We start from the raw sequence: 21881 nt of genomic DNA, 5'->3' as shown, positions 1-21881 counted from the left end.
GTGAACCGTAATACGTAGAGAGTTGAAATTTTCACAGAGTTATTTCTTGTACGATGGTACGGAATCTTTGTGCGAGTCCGACTCGCACTTGACCGATTTTTTGTTCGTAGAATGATTACAGAATTTTTAATCTGTATGTAAATAATTTAGTGGTTACAAGAAGTAGGTATGTCTGATTTGTATTAAGTGAAGAATAGTTTGTGTAAATATTACTTATAATAATTAATAATTGAGGTTAATTTTTAAATATAATCATAATTTGTCATATTACAATTTTGGTTTAATTTATTAATTTACCTACCTACCTTACCTTATCTAAGGTTGAGATCTAGAGAGCGTACTTTGCTCAGAATTTCAGTTGAAACGAGACAGCGATCACTGCCATAAATCTGTCTCGTTTTAACTCAAACTTAAGTCTGAGCAAAATCATAGTGCGTTCTATAAAATATCAACTTTAGGGCTGATTTTACAATCGTCAAATAACTTTTATCTGAAGAATAAAAAGGTTTGACACTCTATCTGTGGGGAATCTGTCAAAACTTATTTATTTAAACAAAATTTATTTCTTATTTGACGATTGAAAAATCGGCCCTAGTCTCGAAAACCGAGGGTTTTGTGAAATCAGTTGAGTAGTTTTGGGTAAGGTCTGACGAAATCACAAACACAATCTTTATGATAAATTATTACACTTTTATTTCATATTTAAATTTATTAACTTTTACATTTGTGTCAAATAAATGTTGTTCCTCTTACGTTAGTATATTTTCGAATGTCGTCGTTTTAAAACCACTCTTACAGGTAACCTCTCCACGTTTATTAGCCACTCCCCTTTTTATCTTATCGTTATCCGCCAATCCAAATTGTACAATGAATAAACTTAGTGACTAATATACAAATCATCAAGCTCGTTTAACAAATCATCTAAGTAATAAAGATGTTTTCATCTTATATATTGATTACAAATATTATCCTTTATTATGCTACAATTCATCAACTAGAAACTATAAGAATTTTATATACAGTACGTTTATCGATCAGATGTTGAACAACTTCAGCCAATCAATGACGCCTTCTAATATGATGTTATGATTTGTTATGATTTGAGTGGCGCCAACTATCTAATCAGTAACTTCTACCCGTTTATAGATAATTAATATGGGCCAAGCTTACAGCTCGGCCATCCTGTTTTAAGCGAGTCTCATCGCTTTTTAAAAAAAAAAAAAAAAAATTAAAACTTAAGTAACATGTAAACTTCACAACCAAAATGACAAAGACTTAGTTCAACAAAACAAAAAAAAAATTAAGATAGTAATTAATTAAATTAATATTCTTGCTAACCTTAACTAGAAGGAATATACAGTTTTATTGATACATTGGTATTGATTATGATTGCAACTTAATTTTAGAGCACTCGCAGCAACCCTTTCCATCCGATATAATTAGAAAATAGCAGATAAACTCAATTCAATTCCAAACTATTTACCCTCGCAACTTTACCTGCCAGTCTACAGTAGCACTCAAATTTAGCCTTTAATCTAAAATTCATTTTTCTGTTCTCTTCCGCTAATATTAAAATAAAAAGATGCAGACACTCTAAATTTATAAATAATTTTTCAAAAATCATAAAGATATCAAAAATTGCGAGACCAGTAGCAACTTAAGGAGGCCTCCATTTAATCAAAGAAGGTAGGTACATGCATAAAGTCCGAAGTATCAATTATAACTCACAAGCCAATATTTTACAGGAACACTCAATAGAGATTTGGGGATGAGCATGTAAAACTAATTACTAAAAACTACTTTAAAGGGTTTCAAGTATCTCAAAATAAATTGTTAAAAGTTCTGTTCCAACTAGACTCTCCTTCCCACTAAAGAATTATATAAGAAAACTGATGAACTAAGTATATTATATAAGTCAATTATACAAATTCAAAATATGTCTATTTGTTAGGAAAATACTATTAAAGTCCGTACATACACGCATCACTTTAAAGCTAAATCTCATAAATATGGTACACAAAACGAACATACCTATTATGCTACAATTACATAAAGCTAGGACTAATTATGGTATGTAAACTACCTAGCTCTACTACATAATGTACTTGCCGAAACTCATACTGGAGGAAAAATCTTTTACAAAGTTTAATCAAATAGTGTCAAACACCATAGATATCTTAGCTAGATGTAGGTATAGTTTGTTAACGAATATAACGTGTTTTGACTTTTTATATTATTGTATAGTCACCATACCTTTAAAGATTATGTTTTCTTCTATATTTATATTTAGAATCGGGAGCGATTCTTAATATGAATATGTGTAAGTGAACTTCTTGTCCTTTTGATAAAATAAACTCTCTAAACTTAAAGTTAATCGCCGCCAGTTCTCGATTTAAATCACAAAACATTTTCATACACTTTCAACGCAATAGTTTTACGCACATATTTTCTTCTTCCCTTCTTATTGGAAAATCGCGGATTCCGAGCCTTGGCGCGTCTCTCTTCTACCGGGATACATATATGATTGTCCTTATTTCCCTCCAGATCCAAATTTTTAATGACCCCTATCCTAGGGTCCTTTCCCTCCAGATCCAAATTTTTAATGACCCTTATCCTAGGGTCCACCTCCTTCCTCCTATAGGACTTTTTGTCCATAGCCCGTAACCTCGGGGCTTTTCCATCCTTTCCTTCCTTGGGACTTTGTGTCCCTGACCCATACCTAGTTTTGGGTCTTCCTTTCCCTCATTTGTTCATTTCCAACATCCTTGGATCCTGCAAACATAAAACACTTTGAGTAGACCGTTCATTTAATTTTGTTTCATAAGCATCCATCATAATACAATCCGACCTAAGAGAAGTAATTTTACTTGGTAACCTAGAAAACCTATTATCATTATTATAATTTAGTTTTCTCCAGTTCCGTACCCCTCGAAGGGTGCCTACGAGACCCTATTTTCTAAACCTCTGCTCTCCGTCCGTCTGTCCGTCTGCACGTGCGTCACGGCCCGAACCGCGAACGGCGTATCGTGAACCGTGATAGATAGAGAGTTGAAAGGAACGTGATTACGGATGTATGAAAATCCTATGCCTGGTTGCTTCCAATTCAAACTTTTTCTTTTAATGCAGATTACGCTTCCCATATTTCTTACAATTACCTATTGTTTTTTTTTCTAGCAAAATCCACATTCTGAAGTACTAATGGACAATGTTAAACAAACGCCAGGGTACAGTAGTTGCGTCACTTGTGCCTCTTAACCATATAACATCTACATGCAAAAAGAATCTTTGATTTATAATTTCACATGATACTTATATATTTTATTTTAGCCATAATATGCACCATATGGCGTACTTTGTCGTTTCGAGTAACATAAGCAGAACTACCAAATTCGACCCTGGGAACGACACAGTCGCGACTCGCCGCCGAATGATACCTATTAGTTTATCATTAATTCCTTTTCATAGAGAAAAGCGATATCAACATAATAGCAGGAAAAAAAATGAAATAAATATTCCGTTCGATACATCTCTATTCTCTATGACATCAAGATCTCTATCACAAGCTGATCGATCATAAAGATTAGAAGAAAGTAGGTACCTTATACAATATTTTATATGTTAATCGTAATGACCCGCATCTGTTCGATTTCCCTTTATTCGTTTCGTAAAAGATTCATCCTCGTACGTCCATCATCATCATCATCGTCATCTACATCGTCATCATCATAAGGTCACTGTTGAACATAAACCTTCCCTAGTAAGCACCACACGTACTGTCCTCAGCCTTCCTCATTCAACCCCTGGTTCCTATTGATACAAACCACTAAACCCCCCCCCCCCCCCCCCATCAAATGTGTACCTATCTACATCCATCCATCATACCCAAATGCCGTGCTGGTTGATGTGATGAGCGACAAAGTGTTAACCTCTTCAATACGTCATGGAACTGTAGGAATAGCCATGGAAGACCTCCAAACCGAACGTTGATATTTTGTGTAAGTGGTCCCACGAGTCAAAAAAAAATATTCTTGTCCATAAAGGAACAAGCCACGATATAGATTCTTCTATCGGAACTTAAATATTCCAATCACTGCATGCATTCCAACTAATCAGTTTGCTAGGTACTGTATATTTGAAGTTGATAATAAATAAAAATGTTAGCTTAATTAAATTCCTATGATAATTCGATTTTTGGTGCATCAACCAGCTTCACCTATTATGTAAAATTAAATGTATATATATTTTTTTTTTAATTACCGGCTGTACATTTTAAACTAACCTAAGCAAAATATACTTTCTTACTAATAACTTAATCTTAAAAATTTTCAAGAGGATCCTTCCGCCTCAAATTAACTCAATGATAAAAATGAACAGGAAACTTTAAATGTTGTAAAATCCAGCCAATGCTTCGTACCTTGCTTTATTAATCCAATAGGTACTTCTTTGGATTTTGTCAAAACAAAATACTTTTACTTGTTGAGTGTATAATAAATAAATAATGTAATAAATCAATTAACTGTTAAAGCTAATAACTTTTACAGAAAGCGAACCTCATGATATCTCTTATGAGTTTTAAGCGTAAAATTACCACGCCGAAAACAAAACATGAGCTGACAGTATTCTTATTTGATATACGTAATCCAGTAATACTATATCTATCTACATAATTCGTAAATATGTATGTATAGTTTGTAAGTTACTATTTCACTTTATGCTGTTTCAATGCTTTAAGTTATTATTTTTATCTTTGTCTCATTTTTTTAGTTTAGCCTCATTCTATTTTTAAACTTACTATTTCGCTATAATATTTACAAGTAACCTCATCGAAGACTACACGGTCTTCTGATAACCCAACAAGCATTTATCCAACAGCTATCGCTTTCACCCGAACGGAGGTTCCCTGAAATATACTGAGATAACAATACCTAGTTGACACATGGATGTACAAGAGCGGCAACAAGCTATGACCCCCTCTAGTCATAACTATCTTTATGATTGTAACATTTCAAACAGTGAAAGTATGTATAAACGATTTCGTCCATAGGACATGCGCTCTAAAGAATGTTAATATAATTATCAGCAACTAAAAGCTTGAAGAAACTAATAGGTACAACTTGTCTTTGAAGTATGAAAATATGCACATTTATCAAGTATACCAGTTCATCAAACATTAAAGTACGCATTTATAAAATGATAACTCATTTATTAATCAAGATAACTACCTGTTTATCAAACCTACCCTACCAAATATAAATAACTACTCACCAAATGTAATACTTTATAACTTAAGTAAAAATATGAAACAAATGTGCATCAACCACATACATACACTTTTCAAATTCATCCATTTATCAAAATGTTATATAATATAACCATTCACCAAATCCATTATATACTTAGTTCATTAAATAGTTTAGTCAAACTTTACTCCACTTGCCACGATTGCAAATTTTCAAACCAACCAGTTTAAACCACTGTGCCTCCAAAATAATCAGCCGCAAACATTGCAGCTCATCTCACTTGATAATGCATCCCTCCCTCAGAAAAACAGGCATTAGGAATGTCTTTCCAAGACGCGCGAGAGACAGCCACCGTGGCTTTTCGCGAGATTTAATCCAAATTGAACTAATGCCTAAATAAACAATTTAATTAGAGGGCGATTGCTTTTGCAACCTCTAACCGTCCAATCAAACACCGAAAGTATTCAATAATCCGAGACGTAAATAAAAACCCGTTAGAACACCGTATTTATAAAAAAAAAGACAAGAAAAAGATTCCTCCTCGCAATAGATCGCGTGACATCTAACAAGTGAATTATCGACTTTATTACACAACTTATCCTCAACATGTTTTACATCATTTCCTACAATTGAAATCTTTCTATTTTAAATACCCTAACTACAACTTCATAATCCAACCAAAAATCACACTAGATTTATCCCTCGGTCCCACATCTTTAATGCTTTTTTTTTTTCTGTTTGGGTAACTAAAACAAAAAAATATATATACTCATGTTATAAAACGTTGTCAAAGCTTTCCTGAACGCGCTAAATAAGCAAAAACATAAAATCAGGCGAAATGCCAGACCAGCCGAAAAACCTTCAATGCTTAATCAGCCTAAAATAAAAAAATTATGATCAATATTCATATTATTATCATGAGATACTACCGGCGCTCCTAAGCGAAATTTACGAGTATAAGGCACCGCATTTCGATTTTATCAAACAGACTGATCAATTTCGAGAGCACAACAAACGTGGTTTCCTGAGAGTTTTGTTAACTAAATGCATATCGAAACTGAACTATCGCGAAGCGAGTCAAGCGAGCGTGAATTTTTTTTTTTTAAATATATTTCTGGGATAATGTTATGCCACAAACGCGAGCGTAGTGCAAAGATATTTGCCTAAAATTTCTTTCGTACAACAAAGAAAATAGTATTTTGGTAGTAGGTACTTATTATCGCGCCCTGCCCTAAGGGCAGTACTGTAGGTATATTACCATTAAAAAAAAACTTACTCTAATTTTAATAGAACATTTGCCAGGAATTTAACCCGCCAAGCGATGTTAATCCAATAAAAACAAAATCATATTGCATTTAAATGCGGCAGTACACAGTTAATTGCGTGAATACAGGTAAAAAAAAATACTCCGCTGCTCATATACTATACCTACCTACTACTCGTAGTACTCAAATTATTGTGCCAGTATTAAAAGTAAATTAGCTGTTATCTAGCGTGGTAGACTACGGCCTAAACCCTTCTCATTCTGTGAGGAGACACTTGTTGCTCAGTAGTGGGCCGGCCATGGGTTGTTCATGGTGAGCTGTTGTCAACAAAGTTATGTTTGAAACTCAAACATTACGCGTTTCAAGTGGTAAAAATAGATAAATGAAAACATTTCTCCTCACTTTTGTAAAAAAAAACACTTATTTATGCACCCCGTATTTAAAACTATCTGACTACCTACCTACCATAATTTTAAATTTAGTTAAAGAATAACCAGATAAGATAAACCTACTTTTACACCCATTTTAGGATTTATATTTCTCAAAATGCTCAATTTATTAACCCTGGTCACTATTACTTTATTACAACGGATCACCTTCATTTTTATCAATTAACATTTTATATCCCCAATCATTTAGTAACCATTACAAGTAGAGACGGATTATTTCACTGGCAGGCGTAAAACGAAAAGCTATTTCATGTAACTTTTTCTACCTTATCCCAAAGCGGTTTACAAAAAATAATAATTTCACAAAACAACATTCAAGATGCCCAATGAGTGCTGTGTGATAATATCGCGTCACTGTGTGCTAGAAAAAGGAAAACATCTATCTATACAATGAATGCAGCAAACGATTGAACCTAAATCCAGAAATTCACCTTCCGTAAAACAAAACCACTATCGTAACTCTTAACCAAACTAATTCGGCACACGATTACAAGTGTGAAGATTGAAATACCACGTTCCGTGAGATATTCACCTGTGAAATCATTTAATGAGAAATAAAACCCCGGCAGGACATAGTAGATACATCCTGAAAACTATTTAAAAGTAACAATAACGCCCATCATTAAGTAAACCACACTTTTTATATTGTTTAACACTATGTTCACTATCTATTCCATTGTACCCACGATACAGGATAACCTAGTGCGGGTACCACCAGACACAGGAAAATTGTACAAGACTGTATTTTGTAAATAAACATTTTTCATTTTTCATTGTAAAATAAGCCTTCTAAATACCTCAACGTTATTTAAACCACAATTTGAAGGTCGATCGCATTTGTATAACCAATATACAAGATGAATTATAAAAATGTGGGTAATTCTAGGTATCATAACGTTATATAATTTCCATTCCAACTCGGAGCAAAGCTTTTTAACAAAATGATAACTAAATGTAGAACAAACAAAACGAAAACCCACACAAATAAAAAAAAAAAAAAAAAAAAATTACCATTAATAGGTATCAATAAAAATAAAATCATGGAAAGATCCTACCCGTTTATCCAGAAATCCTTTGATGCCATGACTAGGTACTTTGATATATTGAGGCCCAAATATTGGCCTTGTGCTCCAAAATGTCTGTGGTCTACTAGACCTCCACTTCTTTCTCGTTCCTCTGTATATTTCCACTTGTTTCTCTGAGTCGTGAGCGTGACAAGAAAATATTATATTTTCTTGATGTCCCTCTTCTGACCTTTTGGGTAAGGTCTGACGAAATCACAAACACAATCTTTATGATAAATTATTACACTTTTATTTCATATTTAAATTTATTAACTTTTAAATTTGTGTCAAATAAATGTTGTTCCTCTTACGTTAGTATATTTTCGAATGTCGTCGTTTTAAAACCACTCTTACAGGTAACCTCTCCACGTTTATTAGCCACTCCCCTTTTTATCTTATCGTTATCCGCCAATCCAAATTGTACAATGAATAAACTTAGTGACTAATATACAAATCATCAAGCTCGTATCTAAGTAATAAAGATGTTTTCATCTTATATATTGATTACAAATATTATCCTTTATTATGCTACAATTCATCAACTAGAAACTATAAGAATTTTATATACAGTACGTTTATCGATCAGATGTTGAACAACTTCAGCCAATCAATGACGCCTTCTAATATGATGTTATGATTTGTTATGATTTGAGTGGCGCCAACTATCTAATCAGTAACTTCTACCCGTTTATAGATAATTAATATGGGCCAAGCTTACAGTAGGTAGTAAAACATAAACGAACAAACAACAAGCTAAACTTTGGGAATTGGGATGATTCTCACCGAGCAAGGCGAGCTCTTTCAGTCTACTTCGATGAATTTGCACTTGTCCATCTGTCAGTCTGTCCGTTATGCCGAAAAGTTCATAAAGTTTTAAAAAAAATTTGAAGGCGCTCATGGAAGCAAAATGGGGTAAACATGGATTGAACCCACACACGGTTTTTAAAATTCACCTTAAAAATCTGAACTTTAAATACCTAGGTAGGTATCTAAAAACCAATTCGTGGGTTGGATATAATTTATGTAGGTACCTATAGACTATAGAGAAGAGCTGCACAAGTTAGTTTTTAAAATGTACAACGGCCGATTCAGTTTTTTGGACGTGTAGCACCATCTTACCTGAAACCGCGGTATTATTTCGCAAACCAATCATTTAGTGAATATGCTAAGTTCTTCAAATAAAATTGTCAGTCAAAATAAAAATAGATGGCGCATAATGGCGCAAGTTTGGAATCGGATTTTAGTTTTCCTTAATTTGCTAATATACCTAAACCATACCTAAACAAATTATAAATTCATAAGTTGAGTGATTCAGTTTGATGATTAAAAAAAACAAATTAAATTAAATATACCTAAAAATTAAACCTTTGAGAAACCCGTAAGCGACGCGATTTGCCCGGCGCTTTAGACTTTATGGAGCTAATTATTTCACTCGTGGGTATCATGATTTTAATCGTCAGTTCGCGGTTATAAGGTCATAATATGGGCTGCGTCTGCCCTCGTAACTCTATTTGTAGTACCTAATCGACACTTCACTTTTTTTTACAAGAAATGGACTCCCAAGGAGCTTTCCGACACGACAAAAATTAATTTTCAGAATAAAATTTATTGAAAGTATGTTTTTTGCTAAGGATTTTGGCAGTAATTGCATGAAAATTTTAGCTGTGCTAAGGAAAAGTGCAGTTTGCCGAAGCGTTATTAATATTAGCGTTTTCAATATTATGAAGTAACAGCAAGCGTCGCGCATTTCAGTGAAAAGCTACCTACCTAAAGTAGGTATGAATTCCTAGGTACTCAAGTGCCTAAAGTACGTATGTAGACCGTACTTTAGGCACAGGCACTACTTTAGGTAGGTTTACCTTTTTAATTCTGGCTATACATGATAAGTTTACCGTGGACTTGTCATGTTAGTAGGTAGATACGTATAGGATTGCAATAAAAGTCGAATTCAAGATGATTCATTTATTGATTTGTCTCCGAAGAACAGATAAGCCATAATATTATACTTAGATCAAAACACATTAACTAATAGAGTTTTAAAGATTCGTAATAATATAGACATCATTATTCTTAAGGCTAGAATATAATATCTATGGATATAATATAAAGATCTGACGCAAGTAAAATATATAATTTATCCCATGGACGTAGGAAGTAATAATTCTTTGATTTACCCTTATATTATTGCATACGCTACTCTGTGACCTAATACGATTGAGGGTATTGTAATTTTTAATACGAACATAACCATTGATAAAAATCCATAGATAAAGATACGCTTCTCATTTTCGTGTTGCAAAAATCTGTTTTAATCGACGCATTTACTTATTTATTATTAATAAATTATTTAAATAATCAAATAACGGAATCTTCGTGGTGTCCGTAGCTCGCATTCGGTAAAATTTAGAAAAATATAAAAAGTACTTACTTAAATGACACAATGATAACTACGAACTTTAAACCATACCTAATGAAAAAAAAGGTTACAAAATTCTGTCGTACATTCTGAACAGAGCGAATCTTGTAAAAAAACATTGTGATAATTTATTAAGAGCTAGATAGGTATATAAAATACAGTTAGCTATTCATTTTTTGCAGAATCGATTAGGCTGTAGGTATCTCATGGAACCCGAATAGAACTGACGAAAAACTAGTACATTATGTAGTATATTATGTAGTAGGTACATAAGAGGCATTGTAGATAATATCATTGCCTAAGAGGTAATTGCAGTAGGTACCTACAATAGTTACAATATTTTCTTCACTACAATCATTGACTTACGCTTAACTACAATATATTTAAAACTATAAGTAAATAGGTAGAAACTATTTTACATTAGATATATCTAGATTCTAACATTTATATAATCACATAATTTTGATATGTACGCGTTGAATGCAGCACCTTCGATGCTTGATATGTATTTAAAATTTATACGAAACTTAGAACTAGACTCAAGACACATTGCTGGAGTAGAGGCCAAGCGCAGTAACGCGTCTTTTCTAAAATGCCCCTATGTATGTTATACTTAGCTATTTTAAATCAAGTCTCAACTATGCCTAGTTGTCTCAACTGTACCTATTCGTATATTTTTAGAACGCGCTCACTAAAATATTTGATCTTTGTGTTAATAATCGATTTTAGTTCTTAATCTAAGGGTTAACCGTGGTTTAGCGTAATATCAATAAAAGAAATTGTAGACACTAGGATCGATATCATACCCAGTCACTACCTAGTTAAAGAAACAAGCACTATTTTGTCTATAGAACTCCGACGAACTTGTAAAGCATTTATGAAAAATTGAAGTTGCAATAAAATAAACATAAGTAACGAATAGTTTTATATAAATATTCTTTTTTTCTTTGAGTTTTTCTTTTATTCTAGTTTTTAATTAGATGGGAGCTTGCTTAGAAGATACAAATTCACTTTTGCTTTAATGGTAGGTAAGTATTTAAATTATGCAGCCTACATCTTAGGAAACATGAATGCTAGAAATGCATTCCACTTTTAGGTCTAAGTTAGGTATGTATAAGGGTGATACAGTTTAGTTTAGGTACTTACATTAATAAAAAGAGACGCGTCAATGTGTTTCGACTCTACGTCAATATGCCTTGAACATAATATCTATCTACTAAAGGGATCTAAAAATTGTTTCATAAACACTACAATACCGATCATATTAAAATAATTGTACTTACTTAGATACTTTATTCACTACGGGTTTTGATAAAACTATTTAAATAAACTATTTTTCTTAGCTGACTTTAATAATTGTAAACAAAGTGCTTTGCGCAAAAACTCTTAAGCGACATGCTATGCAAGGCGCTTAAGACGTTCTTACCGCCAACGATCAGTAAACGTATTCATGACGAGCAGGAGTGGCCGAAGCTTTATTCTGTTAGTTACTTGCGATTTGTTTACCGTTTAAATGAGCTTAAGAAAAATAAATTTTATTTTATTCACTACGGGCTTTGATAAAACATATAGGTAAGTATAATATTTTATACTAATACAGCTAAATACAGCTAAGTTACAATGATATGTAATCGTGGTCCTACATTGGATTCGAATCCAAAAAGCCAAGATACAAAGCGCATGCATTCTTTATGTTCCAACTTCCAAGAGGTGACGAATTTGATTAAACTTTTTATGACGATACTAAAGTAGGTAGGTAAAGTATGGATAAATCTGCTAGTTACAAAACTCGTTAAAAATCGTCTTTCTGAACCTGTGCGGTGGTAGAGTTTTGTTATAAGTGATAATAGTTTAAAAATCGATGTCAGAATTTTTAGATTTTGTAAAAAAAAATAACATTTTAAATCGCCTGAAATAATAAAATAGCAACATAAAGGTATGTCCAGATTCCTCCTGCATCAATTCCAGAATCATCCGTAAATATTCAGAATCATCCGTAAATATTTCAGAATCATCCGCAAATTCTGGAATCATCCGTAAATTCTGGAATCATCCGTAAATATTTAGTAATTACTTGTGAAACACTTCATACAACTTTAGTTATAAAACAATGTATCTAAGTATCTTTTTAGTGGTCTCCGCACTTATCAAAATGTTATAAAACTATGATACATGTTAAAGAAATATGTTTCAAAACATTTAAATATTTCGATCGGTATAATTTCAATCAAATTCACAAGCTCTCAGTTTTGTTACTTAACTAATTAAATGATGATTAAACGACAATGAAGATTAGCTTTATATCTTGCTCATCGTGGACATTACGTTTCACTTGGAGTCGCCTCTGACAGCATTTTTTTTGGAGAGAAAATTCTCGAAAGGGTTCCTTCAAAAGGGCAGACATCCGCTCAATCGTATCTTTAAATAGAAATTATGAACAGGATCATGATTTTTGCGAATAAATGCTAAATAGGTACAGGGTTTAATCAACCACCTTAGTGGGTTTGTGATTCTTTTCTTTATTCATAATTTGATTTTTTAATTAAAATAAAATGTTAAGAAAACCTGTGCTGAAGTCCCACATGAACTCGTTTCAATACTTATTCGTCTAAACAATTTAGGGTAGCAAGGTACTCTGTTCAAAAGCTAGGCATGGTATCTCTGATAACTACATTAACACTTGGGTTATCATATTATGTTACGTACCTACCATTTTTTTGAGTTCATTTGAATAGGGTCACTGGACTATACCTACTCTTTAATATTTAGCATTCAAACGCATACATGATGGACGCGAGTATTGTCCTGTTCATAATGTAAATCCAGTTTTTAAAACTGGAGGGAAAAATTTACAAACAAAAAAATCCTTAAGCCTAATTGCTGCTCAAAAAAATGCCGTGCTCTTTGACTAGGTAGGTATCTAATCTAAGTGGACGTTAGATAAATCGATTAGTCTCTTATTGTTTATGTGCAAAATTCCATTCTATAAGTATTTTCGCTAAGTAATTTCATTGCAATTTCCATAGTGTTAAAATATCTACGCTTTATTTATGTAGGATGACGTATGTTCTTTAAATCTTGCTTTCAAAATCCTTCAGCCATGCATAGATAGCTAGGATTATCAGTACTACAATACATTCTCGCAAAATTTTCGTTGACAGTTTAAAATTCTCGAGAATGATGAAAATGAACAGAACACTTACAAAAAATAAACGGAATATAGGTACCTAATTTCCGGAATTATCCTTTAAAATTCCGAATATATTTAGATCCATCCGTAAATATGTCGGAATCATCCATAAATTCCGGAGTTATCCGTAAATTTCGGAATCATCCGTAAATATTCTGGAATTAATTCGATAAAATAATTAAAATAAAACTCCGGAATCCCGCACAAAGAGACGTTATCGATTGCCAACAAAATCGTAAGACAATCGTTTGAATCGGATCGTGTCTACGTGGCCGGTTGTAGAAGACGATGCCGATTTAGAACGAACGCCTTTTGGGACGAAAATTTCATACACACATCATTCTTACTTATGAAAGAGTTAGGGTTTTTGCACACCGTGACATTTTCACGTCGCGTTCAAAACGCATTGCGAGCAAACCTAATAATAATTTGCAAACATTCACAATGGCATTTTTTTTCAAAGAATATTAGTCATTAATCATGACTAACATTCCCCTTTCCCCTCCAACTAAGCGTTAAGCTCGTGCTAGGAGTGGGTACGACAATACAGCAACGGGTGGGGTTTGAACCTCCAACTTTTCGGTTTTCAGTCCACTCCTATAACCGTTGAGCTATTGAGGCTTACAATGGCATTAACTAAGTCCTACGCGTGAAAATGTAACTATGTGCAGAGGCATTTAGAAGTACTTAGTACCTCTTATATTTGAAGGAGTCATAGGGAAGATAGCTGTAGAAAGAAGAGCTGATGGGAGCATATTGGACGTGGTAGTATTCAGAGGCGGACTCCGGTGCTATTCAATCGAGGAAGCCCGTGTTGACCAGCTTCTCGAGGAAGAACTTGACGTCTCCGAGCTCGTTGTCTTTGATGCCGAGGGATTTGAGCATCCCGAGGTCTCCGTTTTCGACGGCCATGAAGACTGAGCGTAGGTGCTCGAGGTCTGAACGCATCAAGTGTAATGCTGCGCCGAAGTCTTCGATGGTTTGTGATTCTGTAAGAGAAATGTTTGCTGTTGAGATTCTTGGATTGGGGCACTTTCCTCCGGGACGACTAGATACAATGGGCATATGGTCTCGACAGCAGGACATTACAATATTACACCTACAGCTTGTTTAGCTAAGTGATGGCCTTAACTAGCTTTCAAAAATAAGCGTTTTTTTTTCTTTCAACTAAATTGTCTCTGGTCTGGTCTGGTGGGAGGCTACGGCCGTGGCTAGTTACCACCCTACTCGCCAAGCGATTAGCCAGCTACCATCTTAGTGCATCATCACTTACCACCAGGTGAGATCAGTCAAGGGCTTTGTAATGGAATAAAAAAAAACTATGCAACTGTTTCAATGCCTATACCTACCTACGTACTTTAAGAACCCATTGTTTTCCATTCTCAGACCCCTTTCAATATGCACTGAAGGTAACTGAGGGGTTTGAGTTGAGTCTATCCGTTGATTTTGATGATGATGATGATGAAGTCGCAGGTAAGGGCTAACTGGTAGAATATAAAGAAGTCTTACCAGACAATGCAATGGCGACTTTCTCGACGCCTCCCAGAGGTTCCAGAGCGTCCCGAGCCTTGCTCCCGAAGAGCTTCTCCAGGTAGTTCGGGCCGTGGGATGCGATCAGCGACTGCAAGAACGAAGCTGTTTCTTCTACTGGCGGCCGTTTCGCTGTAAATACATTACATAATTGAGATGATATTAAAAAAGGACCTATAGAACAGAGTAAGGATCTCTCTCTATAGTCGTTTTCCTCATTACTGAGGGTAGTGACCCCTTTCCATTAATCCTATAATGGTAGGAGTTCTCTTGGGATAATAATGCGGTGGGTACCCAGATCTTTCCGCATACAGCTCGACTTAGGGAACGAGATTTCGACTCATAGGTTAATTTTCAGAGTAAGGATACGTACGTTATTACTTACCAGAGGTTCGACGATTAAATAGTTAATATTTTATATAAAACTAGGGGATGCCCGCGACTTCGTCCGCGTGGATTTAGGTTTTTTAAGATCCCGTGGGAACTGTTTGATTTTCCGGGATAAAATGCCTATGTCAATTACAGGGACGCAAGCTACCTCGGTACCCATACAAACGGTTAAGTGGATGGGTTTTTAGGAATCCTGTGGCAACTCTGAGTTTCCGGGATAAAAAGTAGCCTATGTCCATCCCAGGGATATAAACTAACCCTGTACTAAATTTCATCAGAATCGGTCAAACTGTTGGGCCGTGAAAAGGTAGCAGTCAGATAAATATACAGACACACTTTCGCATTTATAATATTAGTATGGATTAGTAATTATAAATATCTTTGGCAAAAGTAAAAAAAATCCTCGATCTACGTGCAAAATTTTATTCTGAGAAATTAAAAAGTTTTCACCCTGCATTTAAAACTACTAGATTTACATACTCGACGCCAAAGGTTCGTAACTTTTATAAAATATTCATTGAGGTTCATCACGAAACATCGCAAGGCACCTAGTTGAAATATATTTGAATACATTTAAAAATCTTCCAGTTTCGTAAATATATCCTGTTGAATTATGTACTTACTTTCGCATACCTAATCATACGCTTTGAATACCCTTATTATTCAATGGAAAATATTCCTTTTAGTTTTCACAATAAATTATAACTGTAATTTATTTTGCTAAAACAATTTCTATGAAAAGAAGACCCCATCTTTTGTGTTGAAAATTTAAAACTTCAATTTTTTTAACAAACTTCTACGACGGCATCTTACCGAAAAGACAATATTTTGCTCGACACATCTTTGTAGATTCCTAGTTCTATGTAATTTACCACTAATTACAGAATTTAAAATAGTCCCGGATTCGGTTACGCAGAACTTATGTGTATGAAAGGTTTATTTTATTTTTTATTCAGACACAAGTTAGGCCTTGACTGCAATCTCACCTGGTGGTAAGTGATGATATATGTATGGGTATGGCAGTTTTTATTAAACTTATGCCCCTTTGGTTTCTACACGGCGTCGTACTGGAACGCTAAATCGCTTGGCGGCACGGCTTTGCGGGTAGGGTTGTAACTGGCTACGGCCGAAGCCTCCCATCAGACCAGACCGAAAGGTTGCACAATAGATCCGAATTCCCCGATTTTTCCAAAGGCGTAAAAGTAAATTCCGGGTCCGTGCGCCACTTCTTATACAAATAGTCTATGGCTATTTCGGATTGAGAATTCGGATTTTAAATGCAGTGCGTAAAGAGCCTCAGCGATGCAGAAAAAACATTGTGAAATGAAACTAATCTATACTAATAAATAAAATTGGAGTGTCTGTCTGTAATTTCGAAATAACTACTGCATATTAAGGTCATATGGTTATTTGAACGATACTATAACTGAATCACACGTTTTTAAAATTTTTGTCTGTCTGTCTGTCTGTCTGTCTGTCTGTTTGAAAAGGCTAATCTTGGGAACGGCTAAACCGATTTTGACGGGATTTTCACAGACAAGTAGAGAATTGACCAGGGAGTAACATAGGCTACTTTTTTAACCGACTTTCAAAAAGGGAGTTGTGTTTTTCTACCTATGTACACCGAAATCTCCGAGATTTCTGAACCGATTTGCGTCATTTCTTTTTTAATCGATAGAGGAACTTTGCGACATGTTTCATAAAAAATTTTGAGTCCAACTCCTCAATCGTGAATCTGTAGGGGATCTGACCAATCCACGCGGGCGAAGCTGCGGGCATCAGCTAGTCTAGATTAAAATTAAAAATTAATGGGACGTTTAATACAAAAGCATTGTAAATTACTTTATAGCGTGTTCTAAAAGCTGAACGCTTTGTGTTTTCATTTTCTATGTACGCCGTGTAAACAGAAGCTAAGGATAAACATAGTACTTAGGTAAAGCTCTCGTCTAAAGCGTCTTGTAATCCTAGTCTTAACTCTTAACTATGCACATTATAGGTTTAAGTACACACAATATAGGTGGTTTATTTACATTTTACAACATACCCTATTTAGATAGGTATCTACATTAATAACGAAGCTAACACATGAGTGGCTTAGTCATATTCATAATATAATATTACCGAAACAGTTTTCTTGCCGCCAAATTACAGCAATAATTTTATCTTGAATATGCCTAATCTAGCCTATCATTCATCCCTGTATTGGGGACAATACGCAGCGAAACTTTCAGCTTTTATAAAATAACGAAGGTCTGGCACGCGCTTGCTCTCTTTCTTTGTGTAAGCTTTGTAAACACCATTCCAGAATCAGGATAAGATAGTATTAAAATACTTTTGATGTGCTGAGTCTTAGGCTGAGATCTATAGAGCACACTTAGGGTGAGATCTATAGAGCGTGCTCTGCCTTTGCTTAGACTTAAGACAGAGTTAAAACGAGACAGAGCTATATCTCTCACATAAATCTGTCTCGTTTTAACTCAATCTTAAGTCAGAGCAAAGTCAAAGTGCGTTTTATAGATTTCAGCCTTAGACTTTGCTCAGACTTAAGACACCGTTAAAACGAGACAGCGTTATACCGCTGCCATAAATTTGTCTCGTTTTAACTGAAACTTAAGTCTAAGCAAAGTCAAAGTGCGGTCTATAGATTTCAACCTTAGTTATAGGTTCACAGTTTTTCCATAATACATATCTCAATTTAGATTTGAATGTGAATTGGAAGGTTTTTCATTAAATATGTCCAATAATTCTGAAAATTCAAAACTTAAAGATTTGTATTTTCAGTTAGGTATACTTTATATTGCATGTGCGTGGAAAAAAGATGGTGATCGAAGTGCACCACGCATCCAGGTGGTGAGGGTGAAATTGTTTACTTTTTAAGTCAGTTAAGGAAAAATAGATTATACTGATATGGGTACCTTAAAGTCAAGAGAGAATAGGCATCTTCTAGGCAAGCGCGCTCCATCTTAGACATCATCACTTGCTAGCAGGCCTGATTGCAGCCAAGCGCTGGTCTATAAATTAAAAAAAAAATATATTACCTGCAGTGCAAAGCTTGGAGTCCTCGTCGTAGCCATCGATGCAGTCCGGCGCGCCGTCGCAGAGGTACTGGATGGAGATGCAGTTGCCGTCCACGGGGCACTTGAACGGCTCGTACGGGTGACAGTATTATTACCTGCAGTGCAAAGCTTGGAGTCCTCGTCGTAGCCATCGATGCAGTCCGGCGCGCCGTCGCAGAGGTACTGGATGGAGATGCAGTTGCCGTCCACGGGGCACTTGAACGGCTCGTACGGGTGACAGTATTATTACCTGCAGTGCAAAGCTTGGAGTCCTCGTCGTAGCCATCGATGCAGTCCGGCGCGCCGTCGCAGAGGTACTGGATGGAGATGCAGTTGCCGTCCACGGGGCACTTGAACGGCTCGTACGGGTGACAGTATTATTACCTGCAGTGCAAAGCTTGGAGTCCTCGTCGTAGCCATCGATGCAGTCCGGCGCGCCGTCGCAGAGGTACTGGATGGAGATGCAGTTGCCGTTACGGGGCACTTGAACGGCTCGTACGGGTGACAGTATTATTACCTGCAGTGCAAAGCTTGGAGTCCTCGTCGTAGCCATCGATGCAGTCCGGCGCGCCGTCGCAGAGGTACTGGATGGAGATGCAGTTGCCGTTACGGGGCACTTGAACGGCTCGTACGGGTGACAGTATTATTACCTGCAGTGCAAAGCTTGGAGTCCTCGTCGTAGCCATCGATGCAGTCCGGCGCGCCGTCGCAGAGGTACTGGATGGAGATGCAGTTGCCGTTACGGGGCACTTGAACGGCTCGTACGGGTGACAGTATTATTACCTGCAGTGCAAAGCTTGGAGTCCTCGTCGTAGCCATCGATGCAGTCCGGCGCGCCGTCGCAGAGGTACTGGATGGAGATGCAGTTGCCGTTACGGGGCACTTGAACGGCTCGTACGGGTGACAGTATTATTACCTGCAGTGCAAAGCTTGGAGTCCTCGTCGTAGCCATCGATGCAGTCCGGCGCGCCGTCGCAGAGGTACTGGATGGAGATGCAGTTGCCGTTACGGGGCACTTGAACGGCTCGTACGGGTGACAGTATTATTACCTGCAGTGCAAAGCTTGGAGTCCTCGTCGTAGCCATCGATGCAGTCCGGCGCGCCGTCGCAGAGGTACTGGATGGAGATGCAGTTGCCGTTACGGGGCACTTGAACGGCTCGTACGGGTGACAGTATTATTACCTGCAGTGCAAAGCTCGGAGTCCTCGTCGTAGCCATCGATGCAGTCCGGCGCGCCGTCGCAGAGGTACTGGATGGAGATGCAGTTGCCGTTACGGGGCACTTGAACGGCTCGTACGGGTGACAGTATTATTACCTGCAGTGCAAAGCTTGGAGTCCTCGTCGTAGCCATCGATGCAGTCCGGCGCGCCGTCGCAGAGGTACTGGATGGAGATGCAGTTGCCGTCCACGGGGCACTTGAACGGCTCGTACGGGTGACAGTATTCTGGAAACAGACAAGAAATAGATCATTTATTTATTTCTGAACCGATTTGCGTTTTTCTTTTTTAATCGATAAAGGAACTTTGCGACATTGTTTCATAAGAAATTTGGATTCCAACTCCACGATCCTGATGCTGCAGGGACCTGACCACCAAGACTGATGTGATTTAGAAACTGACGGTTATAAATTGATTTTGAAGGTATCTATACCAAATAAAGACTTTGTCGTTGACCTCGAGGACCCAACCTCAACCCTGATGCTGTAAGGAATTGCATTCCTAAATTCTGGTGCTCCCTCGGGATTATTAAAAGATCGTCTGTTAAAACGTTTTTACGTGGTACAGAAACACGTTGCATCCCGGGGACGGGCTATTACGGATAGGCTACTTTTGTCCTGGTAAATCAAAAGTTTCCACAGAATTTTTAGAAACCTAAATCCACGCGGGTGAAACCGCGGGCATCAGCTAGTACATAATATAATGTTAGCTCGCCTACTAACCTAAGCGTCAATACCTAATCCGTTTCTACGCGGCAATGTATTTAAATGCTTGATCGCTTGGCACCAAGTCTTTGGAGGTTGGTAACTACCAAAGACATGTAACTACTCACAAAAATAAAATGTGGAAGCACAAAACCTAGTTGGTATCGTATTTTGAGGTAAAAGTTTGTTTTTAGCGTCTCATCAAATTCTTGTAACTTTCATAGAAGTCGTAAAACTATTTTAAAACTACAACCACGACCCGTTTAACAATTTTAAACTTTAGAGAGCAATTTTCTGCACCAAGTTTACTTTAGTTTTACTAGAGAAGGTAAATTTTCATTTATGACGAGTGGCCACTCCAGTGCGCTTAGGATGAGAATACGTCTGCCCCAACGATGGTAGAATTCGAGATTGAAACGTAATAGCGTCAGAGTAAAATGGACCTAAAATTTCTTGTATTAAAGTTAAAAATGCAGTACCACACATTTTAATTACACAACTTTTCCGCTTGGAACGCTAGCTGCAGATGTATAGACAAACATGAGCCTTGAAACAAGGCAATTAAAGTCCATTTTTTTTATGCTGAAGTGTTTCAATGCTCGAATTCTTATAACGTTGGATGCAAAATCTATACTAAGCATTCAGAAATGCTGGAAACCTGTCGGGAAGACAAAACTATGAAGTATTGAAATACGGAGGATAGAATAAATAATTTAATATGCAAATAGTTTCTGTACACTCGAGAAATTAATCCTTTGTGGAGTTTAAAAAGTTTGTTTTAAGACTAGTCTCTCTGGATCGTAGGTAGGTATTCTTCATTACTCATTGCCGACCGTGATTCTAATAATGGACCTTCGTTATTTTATAAAAGCTTAAAGTTTTTCTGCTTATTTCTTCCCCCAACAGAGGGAAGAACGATCTGTTAATATGAAGTTTGGATCATGGTAACTTTGAGAAATAACAGGTAATAAATGTGTACAAAAACTTTTGTCAAAGTGTAAAGTCAATTTTTTTATTTTTTTTATTAATTATATAAAACTTAGTTTAAGGGTGTCTGACAGAGGATTGCCACAATACTAAGTGCCTGGCAATGCATGACGTGATTTGTAATACTATTCCCAAGAAAATATAAAAAAAATAGACTTTACCTACACTTTGACCTAAGATTTTTAACACCGTTATAACCTGTTATCTCCCAAAGTCACGTAAATCCTAACCTCATATTCGCGGATCGCTCTTCGCTGTGTTGGGGACAATACGCAGAAAAACTTTCGGCTTTTATAAAATAACGAAGGTCTGGCATGCGCTGGCTCTCTTTCTATAACCGGGACATGGGGTTTAAAGAGCTTTCTGAAGCATG

At 36.2% G+C, this 21881-nt stretch overlaps 1 protein-coding gene and 2 long non-coding RNA genes across 4 annotated transcripts in view; 2 read left to right on the top strand and 1 right to left on the bottom strand.

Moving 5' to 3' along the window:
• Nucleotides 1-13487, top strand: LOC123876664. Its single transcript, XR_006798392.1, has 3 exons — nt 1-14; nt 7233-7234; nt 13170-13487. It is a non-coding gene; the product is annotated as an uncharacterized LOC123876664 (long non-coding RNA).
• Nucleotides 13488-14177: 690 nt separating this feature from the next.
• Nucleotides 14178-21881, bottom strand: part of LOC123876663 (IDLSRF-like peptide) — an 83237-nt gene continuing 75533 nt past the window's right edge. Inside the window, exons 2-4 of one of the 2 annotated variants that reach the window (XM_045922959.1) lie at nt 19916-20044; nt 15134-15286; nt 14178-14613 (exon numbers count right to left, since the gene is read on the bottom strand). In XM_045922959.1, the coding sequence (XP_045778915.1) occupies nt 14420-14613; nt 15134-15286; nt 19916-20044 (476 nt within the window). In that variant the 3' untranslated portion in view covers nt 14178-14419. The remainder of the gene's footprint in view (nt 14614-15133; nt 15287-19915; nt 20045-21881) is intronic. The other variant, XM_045922958.1, reaches the window with a different exon arrangement.
• LOC123876665 overlaps nt 18164-21881 on the top strand; it is a 29531-nt gene continuing 25813 nt past the window's right edge. The window contains exon 1 of the long non-coding RNA XR_006798393.1: nt 18164-18200. This is a non-coding gene — a long non-coding RNA (uncharacterized LOC123876665). The remainder of the gene's footprint in view (nt 18201-21881) is intronic.

Source organism: Maniola jurtina, chromosome 22 (genome assembly GCF_905333055.1).
Source record: "Maniola jurtina chromosome 22, ilManJurt1.1, whole genome shotgun sequence".
NCBI classification, from domain to species: domain Eukaryota; kingdom Metazoa; phylum Arthropoda; class Insecta; order Lepidoptera; family Nymphalidae; genus Maniola; species Maniola jurtina.
Note: the sequence above shows the minus strand (reverse complement) of the source record. Positions and strands in the feature narration are given on the sequence as shown.